Here is a 16609-nt window from a genome sequence, read left to right as displayed (position 1 = left end):
AAAGAAATCATACAAGCGAAACTGAACTACTAGAATTTCTCCTCCCGAGAAATATTTTAGGGAGAGTTAAATAGGGACCACATGATATTAAAAGTCTTGGGCCAAAAAAAAGTCCCCATGTCAAACAAAAATAAGAACAGCCCACAGCTTTTTATTAAAATGGAACACCACGAGAAGCAGTTAGGAAAGCAGTAGAGTTAGCAAACATTATAGATCATTCAAGCTCATTATCTGTTTTAGGAGAAGAGGGGAAGGTACTGCACCCCCAAATTTCATTTCATCCCCACTTTTCATTGAGTCTAAGATGCTATCATTGTAAGAAGCATCATTGGATTTTTGCCATTAAGAAAAAAAAATGCAAGTTAAACTATGATGTGATCGGAATGTTCATTTTATACTTATTAAAGGGCTGTTATAAATTTAATTAAATGTAGATTATTTTCTCATATTGCATACTTGTACATGAAAAAGAGAAACATTAAGCAAAATAAATTGGTTTAGGTATTCCTAAAACTTTTCCACATTCAGCATTTGACTCAGACTCTTTGATGTCTACACTTATCTATGTATCATCCTCTATATTAAGAATTTGATGATGCAGCATTTCTTAAAATAATCCATAAAACAACTGAGAGTCATCGGTCCTGGGCTCCTAAGCTGGCCTAGCAGTTATGTAGTGTTAGCTTACTTCTGACTCCTGCTTAAAGAATGTTGCTAAACATGTCTGATTTGCTCCTTCTCCACAACAATTTGGTTCCTAGGAGTTTAAAAAAAAAAAAAAAAAAGAGGACTTTTGTTTGCAGAGTTTTCTTCCAAGTTGCTGACACCGATTCTGCAATTTTTTTTTTTTTTTTTGGTGGAATCTTGCTCTCTCGCCCAAGCTGGAGTGCAGTGATGCAATCTCAGCTCATTTTAACCTCCGCCTCCCAGGTTCAAGCGATTCTCCTGCCTTAGCCTACCAAGTAGCTGGGATTACAGGCAGCTGCCACCATGCCTGGCTAATTTTTGTATTTTTAGTAGAAATGGGATTTCACCATCTTGGCCAGGCTGGTCTTGAAATTCTGGGCTCAAGCAATCTACCTGCCTAGGCCTCCCATAAAGCTAGGATTATAAATGTGAGCCACTGCACAAGGCCTGACATACACTGTTTAGATTACTTTTCATTGATTGTGTAGGAGAAAGCAGATTTATTGACAATCAAGTTTAAAAACTGCTTTGTTTCTGGTTTGGGAACAGAGTACATATTAAAAGAAAGAGTGAAATTTATTTGTATCTTATCCTGTAAAAATAGACAAAAACTCTTTTCATAATCTAATATTTGGTTTTAACTTAACTGACTGGCTTGTTCTTAGAGTTTTGCTTAAAAAATGATATCAGAGTGAGCTTTGCAAGCAGGTTTGTCCTCCATGAAGCAACAGGTTGTTTTTATTGTCAATTTTTTTTTTTTTTTTTTTTTTTTTTTGAGACAGGGTCACTCAGGCTGGAGTGCAGTGGTGCAATTTCAGCTCACTGCAACCTCCACCTCCCAGGTTCAAGCAATTCTCCTGCCTCAGCCTCCCGAGTAACTGGGATTACAGGCATGCACCACCATGCCTGGATAATTTTTGTATTTTTAGTAGAGACAGGGTTTCACCATGTTGGCCAGGCTGGTGTCAAACTCTGAGCCTCAATTGATCCACCTGCCTCAGCCTTCCAAAGTGTTGGGATTACAGGCATGAGCCACCATACCCAGCCTTATTGCCAATTTTTAAAAAGCCCCATTTTATTCTTTTTCTTTTTTATTTTCTAATATTTTTTATAGAGACGGGATCTCACTATGTTGCCCAGGCTGGTCTTGAACTCCAAGCCTCAAGCAATCCTCCTGCCTTGGCTTCCCAAAGTACTGGGATTACAGGTGTGAACCACCATGCACCTGGCCTATTTTTTCTTTTCTACTGATTTTTGCTGTATAAGAAACATCTTGACATGTGATACAAGAATTTTGATCAGATAAATTTAACTTATGAATTTGGTAGAGTATCTTGAGGTAAATTTGTAGAATTATTGTTATTTTAAAGTTCCTCATTAACTTGTGTTTAAATATCCATGTTCTTTTTGTTTCCTGTCTTTAAAACAAGAGATATTAAGGGTATAAATGAAACAATATATGAAGGCGAATAAAAGTGATGGAAAATGGTCAAATGCTTAAAAACACCCTGGTTGCTAGCAATGATCCACTAAGAGATAAGCCAACGGAGAAACCTAGTTCGTGGGCGCCACCAAATGGTCTCCACCCTGCCCCCTGTGACTTCTCCACTTGCATTTTCTTGAAAGGCCTCACACCATTTTGTTTTGAAGTAAAAATAAATACGTGTCTGTGTATATAAAATACATATATAATTGGCGTATTACTTGGTTATGAAATAGAAATGGAAATGTATTGGCTTTTAAAGGCATGAACTAACCCTCTATCCAGTTCCCAAACACCTCCCAGAAACCCCAGGAGCTCACAAACCACTAGAAGGATTGAAAACATTTTAAACAAGGTTCAAAAAATGACATTCCTAGGTTTAAACCTGTAATTCACTTTCTTTTCTCCCCCAAAAAGCCTTCCATTGCCTGGAAGAAGCTTGTTGCCTTTTCATGGTGTGTTTTTTTTGTTTTGTTTTGTTTTGTTTTTTTGAGACGAAGTCTCGCTCTGTTGCCCAGGCTGGAGTGCGGTGGAGCGATCTGGGCTCACTGAAAGCTCTGCCTCCCGGGTTCACGCCATTCTCCTGCCTCAGCCTCCCGAGTAGCTGGGACTACAGGTGCCCACCACCATGCCCGGCTAATTTTTTTTGTATTTTTAGTAGAGATGGGGTTTCACCATGTAGCCAGGATGGTCTCGATCTCCTGACCTTGTGATCCACCCGCCTCGGCCTCCCAAAGGGCTAAGATTACAGGCATGAGCCACCGTGCCTGGCCGATGTGTTTTCATACTTACAGCTGTAGGGAACCAAGAAGTCATTTCGTTACACAATTCCTTATGTCGTGTCATTTACCTTCTATACCACTAAAATTGTATACAAAATTATGTAAAATATATTGGCAAAAACTACAGCACTCAGGCCATTATGTAAGTACCATAAAGTAACATAAGATGTTTGTGTTCCAGAGATATAATGCCAATATTTGGTTTATATACTTGAAATTCTCCATTTGCATTTTGGGGAAGGTTGAAACCTTCCTTATCTAACAAATCTAAGTCTAAGGTTACTCATTTATACACACACACATGCACACACACTATATATATAGTATGCACTTGTGCATGCCTTTAGAACACTTACAAAATTCCTAAATCAATTTTATTTCAGTACATGGACTATCCATAGGTACCATAAATATCAATGCATTGAAAACAAAGTAAGTCCACACTGTAAGTTTGAAAGGTGACAGATCTGTTCTAGGTGTAAGCATTGTAATCCCAGCACTTTGGGAGGCCAAGACGGGTGGATCATGAGGTCAGGAGTTCAAGACCAGCCTGGCCAACATGGCGAAACCCCGTCTCTACTAAAAATACAAAAATTAGCCTGGCATGGTGGTGTGTCCCTGTAATCCCAGCTACTCAAGAGGCTGAGGCAGGAGAATTGCTTGAACTGGGGAGCTGGAGTTTGCAGTGAGCCTAGATCGCATCACTGCACTCCAGCCTGGGTGACAGAGCCAGACTCCATCTCAAACAAACAAACAAACAAACAAACATACAAACAAAACTATGCAATTTATCTTATTTTTTTCATTTCTGTTCAGAACTTTTTTTTTTTTTTTTTTTTTTAATTTGCTTCTTGGCCCTTAAGAATACAAGTCATGTGGCTATCATCTATTTTGCCCACCACAGACTATTGTTAAAGCAAACATTTTAAATATTCTGAACATTCAAGTCCAGATAGGGAACTAGCTTCCACTTCCTTTTATTTTTCTATTTTGTTCTTAAATCTTCATTCCTGGGGCTCCTCTTACCCTACATATCTTTAAGCTTCTCCGAGGATTTCTGCTCTGTGGAGATACCCCTGGGGCAGCCTGTGTAGATGAAGGGGAAATGCATATGCAAGGGAGAAAAGACTGGTGATATCAAACATTAAACCCTTCCAGAAGGGAGAGAAGTGCTGGATCATTTTATGGTTCCAACTGTGGTTCTTCAGTCAAGTTAGAGGAAACTGCTTACATGTTTTCTCCTCTTTCTGGTTCTCCTTCTACTTTTTCTCTATTCTGAGCATGAACAAATTCTTCCATAAGAGGGGGAAAGATTCCTCAGATTCCTTAGGCAATCCCTGGAGAAAAAAACCATCTCAGGAGTTTTAGGCTTTTTGGAGGTGCAAGGAGCATATCAAAATGTTGTCGGGAGAAATGAATCAGTATTTCATTTTTTACTGTTGAAGTTAATTCAGAATAACGTAATATATGGCAGTGACATGACATTCTCACTTGCTTTTTTAGACCACTTTTTTTATATTTGGAAGTTTGCAGCAAGAAATTTGACAGTAAAGATCTGTTAGGCGGAGACAACTTTCTCTAGTCCTAAAACCAGCAGCTGCCTGAAACTGATACTGAATAGACGACCTTGTGTACTGAAATAAATGCTTCTTGAAAACTCAGTGTACTATGACATGGATGAACCTTGAAAACGTTATGCTAAGCAAAACAAGCTGGACACAGAAGAAGTATTGTACGATTCCACTTATATGAGGTACCAAGAATAGTCAAATTCGTAAAGATAGAAAGTAGAATAATGGTTACCAGGGGCTGAGGAGAGGCGGTAATGGGAAATTATCGTTTAATATGTGCAGGGTTTGAGTTTGGGATGATGAAAAGTTCTGGAGACGGACAGTGGTGATGGTTACAACAACAATGTGAATGTACTGAATGCCACTGAATTGTACACTTGAAAATGGTGATGAATGGTAAATTTTATGTATATTTTAACACAATATAAAAAAACTAAAAACCACACCATTTAATAATCCTAAAATATTGTGTTTTTCTCACTAAAGTCCCTAATGGAATCTTTTAAGGTCTGAAAAGGTAGCAGAAAGAGAGAGAAGAAAAGATGTCGGAAGATGAGAGAATGTTGGTTGGGAGCACTGGGAATAACCAATATGTCCTAGTTGCAAGTTTTCCATAATTAACAAGAGCCCCTGTTTATTTGCTCTGGCCCCCTACTGACACTGCTGCCACCAGGCCTCATTGTGAAGGAGAGGCTCTGCACTACGGGTTATAATTGGTTTCTTTAAGACAAAGGTACTAATGCTCACCAAGTATCATCTACCTCCTACAAAGGCATTCACTTTGGACCCTATGGGGTTGCACGGCCTAGCAGAATAGGATTATTTTTCTTTCTTTTTCATTCTTTACCAACTGGAAATCTTCTCCCTTCTCACTTCCCCTCTTATCACTCTGAAAAGAAAGAGAAAAAAATGGGAGGAGAGGGATCTCAGTGTAAACACCCAAGGTCTAGCAATTACTTTGAGGGTAAACAAATATAGTGAGCTCAATGGAAGATGCATATTGTTCTATTTCTACATTACATTTTTAGTTTTACCAGGCAAACAACAATCAAATGAAATCAATAAGAGTAATAATAATTTTAACTTATAATTGCATTTTTATATTGTAAGTGTCATTGTTGCTCATGGTTAAATTCATGAAACACTTATCCATGGAATAACATACATTTTTGTATATGCGGTAAAAAGGTAAGAGATATAGGTTGGTGCAAAAGTAATTATGGTTTTGCCATTACTTTCAATGGCAAAAACCACAATTACTTTTGCGCCAACATAATACATGGTTTAAGAGAGACTTAAAGAACTGGTAGATGAGCTGAAGAAATTACCCGGAATGCATCACAGAAAGTTAAGGAAATGGAAAATATGAAGGAGAGAAGAGAAATGGATAACAGAAGAATATGATCTAATAGTCTTTCATTGGAGCTCTACAGACAGAGAATAGAATAGAGTCAATATTCAAACAGAAAATGGCTGATGAAAGACATGAATTCATAAATGGAAGAAGCACAAGATATACCAAGCAGGGTAAGTAAAAAGAAATCCACACTACACACCTCCTAGAGAAAACTGCCTAATTACAAAGGCAAAGAAAAAAGTCTTTAAAACATCCAGAGAAAATGAGATCACTTGCAAAAGGAAGGTAATAAGGCTAAAAGCAAACTCCTCAACAGCAACAAAGGAAGACAAAGAAGACGAATGACATCTTCAAAGTTCTGAGAGAAACAACTGTCAATCTAGAATCACATCCCCAACAAAACTACCTTTCAATAATTAGGGTTTATCTTCTGAAAACAAAAACAGAGAATTTGCCACCAGCAGGCCTACATACACACACAAAAAAACTCTAAAAGATGTATTTCAGGAGAAAGGAAAATTATTCTGAAAGTGGTAACTAAAGTGCACAAAGGAATAATGAGCAGTCTTAAATTTACTCGCACTTAATGAAAATAGCTTCAAAGCACATAAAGCAAAAGTGGATAGAATTCTGACAAATCAATAATATCGTGAATGATTTCAACACACCTTTCGTTGGTAGGTTAAAAAGACGAAAATAATATAAAGAAGATTTGGATAACACAAACAGCAATCTTGAATTTTTGAACATATGTAAAAACGGTGGCTCACGCCTGTAATCCCAGCACTTTGGGAGGCCAATGCAGATGGATCACCTGACGTCTAACGTTCGAGACCAGCCTGGCCAACATGGCAAAACCCCATCTCTACTAAAAATACAAAATTAGCTGGGCGTGATGGTGTGCGCCTGTAATCTCAGCTACTTGGGAGGTTAAGGCAAGAGAATCGCTTGAACCCAGGAGGTGGAGGTTGCAGTGAGCCGAGATAGAGCCACTGCATTCCAGCCTTGGAGACAGAGTGAGACTCTGTCTCAAAAACAAAACAAACAAACAAAAAATAGCACTCAACAATTGGGCGGACACACACATTCTTCTCAAACACACAGTCTGTGTGCTATGAAATTACAAATTCTGATCATATGTTAGGCTAGTGTGTCTCACACTATCTGTGATGAAACACGATTTCGCAATTTGGAGGCAACTCTTAATCTTGAAATAATTTCAAACTTATAGAAAAGTTGCAGCAGTATAAAGAACTCTCTTATATCCTCCAAACAGGTTCAGTCATTGCCAATATTTTGTCACTTTTGTTTCATTATTTTATCTATCTATCTATCTATCTATGTATCTGTCTATATCTTTTCTGAAGCATTAGGGGGTAAATTGTAGATATCATGACTCTTCATCCCTAAATAATTATGTTGGTATTTTCTGAGAATCAAAGTATCCGCTTACATAACAACAGTACAATTATCAAAATCAGGAAATTTACATTCATCCAATACCCCTATCTAATCCACAGTCCCTATTGAAATTTCACCTATTGTTTCTACAGTATTCTTTAGAGCACCATCTCCCTCAAGATCCAATCTAGGACCATGCATTACATTTAGTTGGCATGTTTCTGGAGTCTCCTTTAATCTGGAACAGTTCCTCAGTCTTTATCTTTTAAAATCTTAACACTTCTAATAAGTACAGGCCAGTTACTTTGTAGAATGTCCCTTAAACTAGGTTTATCTGATGTATCCTCATGATTAGAGTCAGATTATGCTTCCCCCCAACAGAAATACCACATAAATGATATTATATCCTTCTCAGTGCATCATATGAGGAGACACATGATGCCAGTCAGTCCCATTATTCATTATATTAACTTTAGTCACTTGGGCAAGATATTGTCTGCCAAATTTCTCTACTGTAAAGTTACCGTTTTTTCCCTTTGTGATTAACAAGTAATTTGTGAAAGGTACTTTGAGACTATGTAAATATCTTATTCCTCATCAAACTTTCCCCCTCTACTTTAGCATTAATTATTCTTGTTTCCACCAAATACTACTATACTGGTTATAAAATAGTGATTTTCTAACTGTCATATTCAATCCAGTTATTAGTTGACATTATTCTGTCAGGAGAAGCTTAGGCTGTCACTCTGTTGCCCAGGCAGGCTGTAGTACACTGGCGCGATCTCAGCTCACTGCAATCTCCTGAGAAGCTGGGATTGCAGGCGTGCACCACCAGGCCCAGCTAATTTTTTGTATTTTTAGTAGGGATCATGTTTTACCATGTTGGCCAGAGTGGTCTTGAACTCCTGGCCTCAAGGAATCCACCCACCTCGGCCTCCCAAAGTGCTGGGATTACAGGTGTGAGCCACTGCATCCAGTGAGCTTCCCTTCTTATCTAACTAGCCAGGAAGCTAGCTATCTTATTTTATTCAACGGATTATAATCCATTACTCTCATTATTTACTTTGATGCTCAAATTGTCCCAGATTTAACCAGCAAAAGCCTCTTCAAGTTGCTTCCCATGTCCTTTTGACATATTCCTATCATTTTTTGATTACTTTGTAAGGAAATTTTCTGGCCCAACAAGATGCTCCAGGCTCATCTTGTACATTATCTGCCCCAGCTTTAGAATCAGTCATTTATTCAAAGAATCCAAGTTCTTTTTAACAGAAAACGTTATTAAGAAATCAGGGTCTGGGTAGTAGACCAACATTTATGTAAAATATAATAATAAATTTCATTTAAAATATATGCTATATCTGGCATCATTAAATGCAAATCCTCTCTGAGGGAACGCACTTCATTCAGGTCCTCAATGAAATCTCACAAATAAAATTCCAAGGCAAATCAGCATATCACTGTCAAAAACAAATGAACACACATAGGAAAAAAGATACCATATGCAAGAACAAAAAGAAACAATAAACAATGAAATAGACTTACAAGAACCTTTGTTTCAGATATGTCAGACCTTCAAGAGAAGGATATAAAACTTCATTAAAAGTCATTTAAAAATAACTTAAACAGGTGGAGCAATATGCCATGTTAAAAAATTGGAGGACAATACTGTATTATAAAGAAGTAAATTATATGCGAATTGTTCTATAATTACTATGCAATTCCAATGAAAATCCCAGGAGCATTTTTCATGAAACTTGAAACATTAAATCTAAAATTTATATGAAAAATCAGAAGAGAAATATAGCCAAAACACTTTTGAAGAAGATGAAATAGGCTGGGAGACTTGGCCTACAAAATATCAAGTATTATTGCAAAGTTATAGACATTAATATTGTGGCACTGGTACAAAAACAGACAAATTGGCAGAACAGAGAGCCCAGAAACAGATCTATGTATTTATGAAAACTTGATATAAAGGAGATTTGGCATGGCACATCACTGAAGAAATTAGTGTGAAACAACTGTTTAGCAAATACAAGTCAATTTCAATGTATTAAAGATTTAAAGTGAAAGAAGAAACTTTACAATCTTTAAAAGATTGTATTGGACAGGCTGGGGGTGGTGGCTCACACCTGTAATCCCAGCACTTTGAGAAGCCAAGGTAGGGGGATCACTTGAGGTCAGGAGTTCAAGACTAGCCTGGCCAACACGGTGAAACCTCGTCCCTACTAAAAATACAAAAAAATTAGTCAGGCATGGTGGTGCATGTCTGTAATCCTAGCTACTTGGGAGGCTGAGGTGGGGGGAATGCTTGAACCCAGGAGGCGGAGGTTGCAGTGAGACCGGATGGCGCCACTGCACTCCAGCCTGGGCTACAGAGTAAGACTCCATCTCAAAATAATAATAATAATAATAATAATAATAATAATAATAATAATGTATTGGACAAAATCATTCTGACCTCAGGAAGGGAAGGAATTTTTAAACAAGAAGCAAAAAGAGCTACCCATAAAAGAAAAGAGTGATAAGGTCAGTAATATTATAATTCAGAACTTTGTTCAAAAAGACAACATAGGCCAGGTGCGGTGGCTCACACCTGTAACCCCAACACTTTGGGAGGCCAAGACGAGTGGATCACCTGAGGTCAGGAGTTCATGACCAACCTGGCCAACATGGTGAAACCCCGTCTCTACTAAAAATACAAAAAATGATCTGGGTGTGGTGGGGCACACCTGCAATCCCAGCTACTCACAAGGCTGAGGGATGAGAATCGCTTGAACCCAGGAGGCGAAGGTTGCAGTGAGCCGAGATCAAGCCACTGCAACAGAGCAAGACTCTATCTCACACAAAATATATATATATATATATATATATATATCTCTCTCTCTCTGAAATATTCACTAAAGAAAATAATGTATAGCAAAACAGATCAACATGGATGAATCTTAGAAACATGTAACATATTGGATGAAACAAAACCAAGTTACAGAAGACTAAAAGCAATATAACATCATTTTTATAAAACCTCAAAATCAAGTAAAACAAAAAAATTCTTTAGAATACCTCTAAAATGTAAAAGGATTATTTTAAAAAGATGTAAGAGAATACTGACCCAAAAAAAGGAAAAAAAAATCAGGTAAAGGCCTTCTAGTGGAGGGGCAGGTTATGTGAAAGGGACACAGTTGATAGGACAGTACGGATTATGTTCTAGTTGTTACACTGGGTAGCAGGTTATGGAGTTCATGTTATTAAGCTTCTGAATTGGTTGGGTGTGGTGGCTTATTCCTGTAATTCCAGCACTTTGGGAAGCCAAGGCAGGAGGATCTTTTGAAGCCAGGAGTTTGAGACCAGCATGGGCAACAAAGTGAGACTCTCTCTCTCTACATTTTTTTAATTAGCCAGGTGTGGTGGCACACACCTGTATTCCCAGCTACTCAGGAGGCTGAGGCAGGAGGATCACTTGAGCCCAGGAGTTGGAGGCTGCTGTGAGACAACCTCACCTCTGTACTCCAGCCTGGGCAACCAAGGGAGACCCTGTCTCTAAAAGTAAATTAAACTTCTTAATCTACATCAGCTTTCTTAATCTTGACACTACAGACGTTTTGGGTTGGATAAATCTTTGTTGCAGGGGCCTGTCCTCGGCACTGTAGGATGTTTAGCAGCATCCCTGGTCTCTACCCACTAGATGCCAGTGCTACCCCCACCCCCCTACCCCCAGCTGTGAAAACAAAAAATGTTTCCAGACATTGCCAAATGTCCCCTGCAGAGCAAAATTGCTCCCTGGTTGAGAATCACTGATCTACATATATGTTATATACACTTTTGAATGTTTTAAATATTCCATAATAAAATATAGTTTAAAATTGATGGGTAGAAGTTTCACTCTGTCTGTGAAACATAATCAGGAAGCTATCATTAAGAGCTGAGTAAGCCAGAGCCTGCCGGAGTCCTTTGAAGTGACAGTGCTGAGCAGTGTGAGCTGACAGTTTCAGGAGGGTTTTGACTAGCAGATGATATTTCTAGAAATTGTGCCGGGTATCAGAAATCAATGACTTACACTGGAGAAAAATGTCTGCAACCTTTCTTAATTCTTTGGGAGGTCTAAAAGCTTAGCTTAGTCTCTTAGGACACCATTTAATTTTTTAAAATCAATTATGGATTTTTGAAAATAGGGCTTTGTGTTTTTATATAAACCCTTTCTTCCAAGGTACTGAAAGGGATTCATATATTTCATTACCTTTGGAGAGTTGGCTGTGTCTGTAAAGTCATCACATGTCTAACAGTGGCCCCCAGATGACAGGGAGGTCTCCAGGAATATGATCCAGAGAAAATAACACTGCCGTTCTAGGATGATGAGTGTCTGAGAGCTCACTATCGTACCCCATTAACCTTAGAGCCTCCCCAACTCTGTGGCTTTACTTGAGAGCACCTATCTGGATTCCTTCCTTCCTTCCTTCCTTCCTTCCTTCCTTCCTTCCTTCCTTCCTTCCTTCCTTCCTTCCTTCCTTCCTTCCTTCCTTCCTCCCTCCCTCCCTCCCTCCCTCCCCCACCTCTCCCCCTCTCTTCCCTTCTTCCCCTCTCCCCCTCTCCCTCTCCTCTTTCCCTCTCTCCCTCTCTCTCTCTCTCTCTTTCTCTCTTTCTTTCGGATGGGGTCTCACTCTGTAACCCAGGCTGGATTGCAGGGGTACCATCAAGACTCACTGTAGCCTCAATTTCTCAGGCTCAGGAGATCCGCCTACTTCAGCCCTCCTGAAGTGTTTAATTAGCCATCACACCTGACTAATTTAAAATAAAAATGTAGAGATGGCATCTCACTGTGCTATCCAGGCTGGTCTTAAACAACTGGGCTGGGAAGCGATCGATCCTCCAGCCTTGGTCTCCCAAAGTGCTGTGATTACAGGCATGAGCCGGCACGCCCAGTTACCTATTTGGTTCTTATACTTGTACTATAGTTCCATTTAACTACAATGGGGAGAGTTTATTACCTTCATTTTTTAAAATGGAGAAACATAGACACAGAGAGGATACATGACTTTTTCAAGATAACAGAATCCAGAGTTAATTGATTAGAAATCGAACTGGCATGAAAATCGAGTGTCTTGAAGCTTGGTCTTTTTTTTTTCCCCCCTAAACCAGGCTCTGAACTATGTTTGAACTTGTGTGACTATGTTCATGCAGATGTGTGTGCATGCACATGTACGTGTGTGCACATCTGTGTGTCTGTGGTTTGGGGATGTATGTTTGTTTCTCTGAGGATAAGGTGTCAAGGAGGAGACAAGGCAAAGGATTAAAGAGAGGAGCTAGGAGGAAAGGCATGAAAGAAAGAGCATGAGATTACCAGGGTGCAGTGGTGTAACCCTATAGTCCCAGCTACTCAAGAGGCTGAAGTGGGAGGACTGCTTCAGCATGGGAGCTCAAGACCAGCCTGGACAATCTAGTGAGACCCCAACCTCAAAAAGTAAAATAAAATAAAAAGAAAGAGTGTTCGATTCAGAAGATGCCTTGACAAGAACACTGTGAGTCTCAGTTCAACAGTAAAAGTTTGTAGAATAATTGCAAGAATCAAATGAGATGTATCTTTGAAAGTACTTTATGTTTCTGTATATAAATATTAGTATTTTTTTTAGTAGAGCTACTCAGGAGGCTGAGGCAGGAGAATCATTTGAATCCGGGAGGTGGAGGTTACAGTGAGCCGAGATCACGCCACTGCATTCCAGCCTGGGCAACAGAGCGAGACTCCATCTCAAAAATATATATGTATATTAGTGATTGCCATTATTAGAATTATTGTTAAAATATAATGTGGATGATAAAGCAACCCTCGTGAGTAGGATGACTCACACTTTCTCCATTTTCTTGGCACCACTCTTACCATATGTCCAGCTCAGAGGAATATTCAGTGGCTCCCAGCAAAGCATCGGGGGGCCGGTACCAGAGCGTCACGACTTCTGAAGAGTATGTCTGGCTGGGAATGGACTTGGCCCGCGCAAGACCTGTCCAAAAGGGAAAAGCATAAAACCCATTGTTCTGGACCTTGGCTTGCACCTTGATGCACTGGACCGGGGTAAACACCATTAAAAAAAAAACACAAATTTAGGTGCTTTTAGTAGAACTAATCGCTATCTTGACTTGTCTATCACTTCTTTAAGTGAATTTCTCAAATTTTGGCCTGCTTTGCAGCTAGATATGGCCTTCTTGGCAGCTGAGTGTGGTCAGGTGACTAAGTTCTTGCCTATATTATATGAACAGAGGTGATGTGTGAACTTCCAGATCATGCCTTAGTGGAGGGGTTAAGGGTTCTGTTTCCCTTTTCTCCTTCCTCCAGGCTGTGATGAGCAGGAGGTGGCAGCCATCTTGAAACATGCAATGGGGGATGGTGGAGCCACGTGACAGAAGCAGCCTGGGTGAAGACAGCATGGGGCCACCGCACATGCTCTGCCCGCTTAGTTCAGGACTGTGTTGCAAGAGAAAGTTAAGTTTCTAGCATGTTATACCTCTGTGATTTTGGGTCTCTGTAACAGAAACTGAGCTCAGTTCATGACTAACATGGCCACTTTCCGTTTTGGCACTCCAGGAAAGCCCAGTTCAGTAGATAAACTGTAGGGACTGCTCATCCAAATTAATCAGTTTGGTAGGACCTTAGATGAATTTCTAAGTGCTGTTCTGCAAAATGAGTCTTTCTGTCAGTCAGCTGTTTATCTCACAGAATTGCAAAAAAACTTCAATAGATGAGTTTGCTATTATGGAAAATTGATAAACAAATATCTGTTAAATGCTTAAATGTCAGGATAAAAGCTGCCATCTCAGAATAAATACTGCAGTGATAGTATCACCATTTGGCATCTGCCAGACAGAGAAGACTGGTTCCTTAGCTCACATAGAGCCAGTTTTTCAACAAGTATTTATTAAGCACCTACTATGGTACCAGGCACTAGGGATAAAATGATAAGCAAAAACATACCCAGGGTGCCCTCATTATGCTTACAGTCCAGCTGAGACAAAATCATCACGCAAATCTATATATATTTGTGTGTATGCATGTATTTGTGTGTGTGAATATAACTATAAACTGTGATAAGTGCTAAAATGGAAAGATACAGTGATACTTAGAGGAAATCTGCTTCACTTTAATAGGAACAAAACTTTGCATCTCATACCTACATAAAGAAGGTAGGAGAGCAGGAACAAGTGTCCTGGAGTCTCCATCCTGACAGGAGTCCATGCTACAATCTGGGGTTAGCCTCTTTATCATCTTGGGATAATCTCGATCTACTCAAATATAATTTGTATATTCACTTAGATTTAGGAAAACTTACTAAGTACAGTTTACCAATGTCTCTATATCAAAACTGGCAGTGGGGCAGTAGAGGTGCCCAGCTTTTGGCCATCTGACTAAACTGGGACTTGGTGGAATCCTAGAAAGCTACCAATCCCTCCCTGTTTCGTGCCTCACACTTCCTTTATGGTAGTTTGATATCCTCACAAAGCATCATGTTCTCAGGCCTCCAGTTTTCAAAGGCCAGGCCCAGTCGATGCTTAAACGAGCGCATACAAAAGCGTCATTGTTCACAGCCCAGAATGAGACCCGAGGGGCGACTTACCAAAATCAGCCAGTTTGAGCTCTCCCAGGTGACTGATGAGTAAGTTCTGAGGTTTCAGGTCCCTGTGAAGAACGTGTTGGTGGTGGATGTACGCCAGGCCCCGCAAAAGTTGAAACATGAAAAGCTGGAAGGAAGAAACACTATCCATAAGGAGATTTGAGCCACCACGTGCTGATTTCGCCTCTAAATCAAAAACAGTCATCTCAAAGAATATAGTAAAAGTGTCTCTTGAGAGCCAAAAAAAAAAAAAAAGAAGAAGAAGAAGAAGAATTTTACATTCAGAGGGGGAAGAAAAAGGACAAGGAAAGTCAAGTAACTAGACTGTGTCCTAAACAAAGGGAATCCGGCTTTTCCTGACATCTCATTTCTTTGATACTGAAGGAATTACCCTTCTTTAAAAATCTAAAGTGAAACTTTGAAGTTTCCTTTGGAACACTAGTTATTGATTTAGATGTGAAAGATTTAATTTTTTTCCCCACCGATGAACTTGGCATATAAGATCAAAGTTGACCTGGAAATGATATTCTAAAGTTTACAACTGCTTAAGTTTTCCAGGCTCTCTGATATGAAACCCTTTTAAAAACACAACACAAGGAGACCACACTAAAAATACATCTTTAGATGGTATTAGAAAATAAAGAAATCTTTATCTTCTTAAACCTATTTTTAAAGTCTTAAATTCAAAGTCGAAAACAAGGGAAATACATAGTACGATGAAAAGGGAAGAGAGACCAAAAGAAGTTAGACCCCCCCCTCAAAAAAAAAATCAAAAAAGAATAAGGAATAAATTGTAGGGGGAAGAAGGGAGAAAGGGTAAATGGTAGTGGTGGAGAAATAAAAGGGAAAAACACATTCTAAGCCCCAATTTAAAAATGTTTCATGTGGTTATGAGGCACTGAAACCAAAGCCATTACTAGGTTCCCACCATCACGGAAACTTACGGGAAAAAAAGAATGCTTAGTATTCCAAGTATCTTTTGCTATTTTCCAGTGCCATTGGCAACTGAGAATTCAAACACCAACATCAGTATTTATAAAGACCTGTGTCAACTGAGAACATGTTCTGGCAGTTCAGAAAGGAAGGGCCGGGCCCAGCATTCCTGGGACATGGGCAAAATGGCAGATGGAGAGTTATGTGGATTAATCCTCTTTTTCAACAGCATCTTAGAAAACTAGGACCTTCAGAGATGCTAGGACCACTACTGACCTAACAATGACCTGGAGACATTGGAGCCAAATGGTCCAATGGAAGCAGGAGCATGGGGAGTTACCTGCCATAGCAGACCTGCAGCTGTGCAGGTTTCATGTAGCTACCACATCAGGTTCATAAACCATTTAAGAATTTTAAAAATTTCTTCTGGCTCCTAGTCAAATGTTAACTGGTTCCATGAATCTTCCCAGCATTTTCTCTTCCTGGTGCTTCAAATATACACACACTATTCATTTTACCATTCACCAAGCCACGAAGCTTCCACAGCACAAAATTCCTACACTGACATTTAAACCTTCTGATTGGTTATAAATATAAATGTGTTCATGGAAAAGACAATACAAAGAACCAGCTTAAATTCTAGGTAAAAGACAAGAAGATACCATAGTATGTGCTTAAAAATATGTTTTTGAGACTGACCCAGTGGCTCATGCCTATAATCCCAGCACTTTGGGAGGCCGAAGCGAGCAGATCACCTGAGGTCAGGAGTTCAAGACCAGCCTGGCCAATGTGGTGAA

The 16609-nt window shown here is 39.4% G+C and overlaps 1 protein-coding gene across 2 annotated transcripts in view; it reads right to left on the bottom strand.

The window, feature by feature from the left end:
• The window catches only part of CDK15 (cyclin dependent kinase 15), a 92117-nt gene that overhangs the window by 48951 nt on the left and 26557 nt on the right, over positions 1-16609 (bottom strand). For both annotated transcript variants that reach the window (XM_015110670.3, XM_015110669.3), the window contains exons 7-8: positions 14883-15006; positions 13154-13274 (exon numbers count right to left, since the gene is read on the bottom strand). In XM_015110670.3, coding sequence (XP_014966156.1) covers positions 13154-13274; positions 14883-15006 — 245 coding nt within the window. The remainder of the gene's footprint in view (positions 1-13153; positions 13275-14882; positions 15007-16609) is intronic.

This window comes from Macaca mulatta, chromosome 12 (assembly GCF_049350105.2).
Source record: "Macaca mulatta isolate MMU2019108-1 chromosome 12, T2T-MMU8v2.0, whole genome shotgun sequence".
NCBI classification, from domain to species: domain Eukaryota; kingdom Metazoa; phylum Chordata; class Mammalia; order Primates; family Cercopithecidae; genus Macaca; species Macaca mulatta.
Note: the sequence above shows the minus strand (reverse complement) of the source record. Positions and strands in the feature narration are given on the sequence as shown.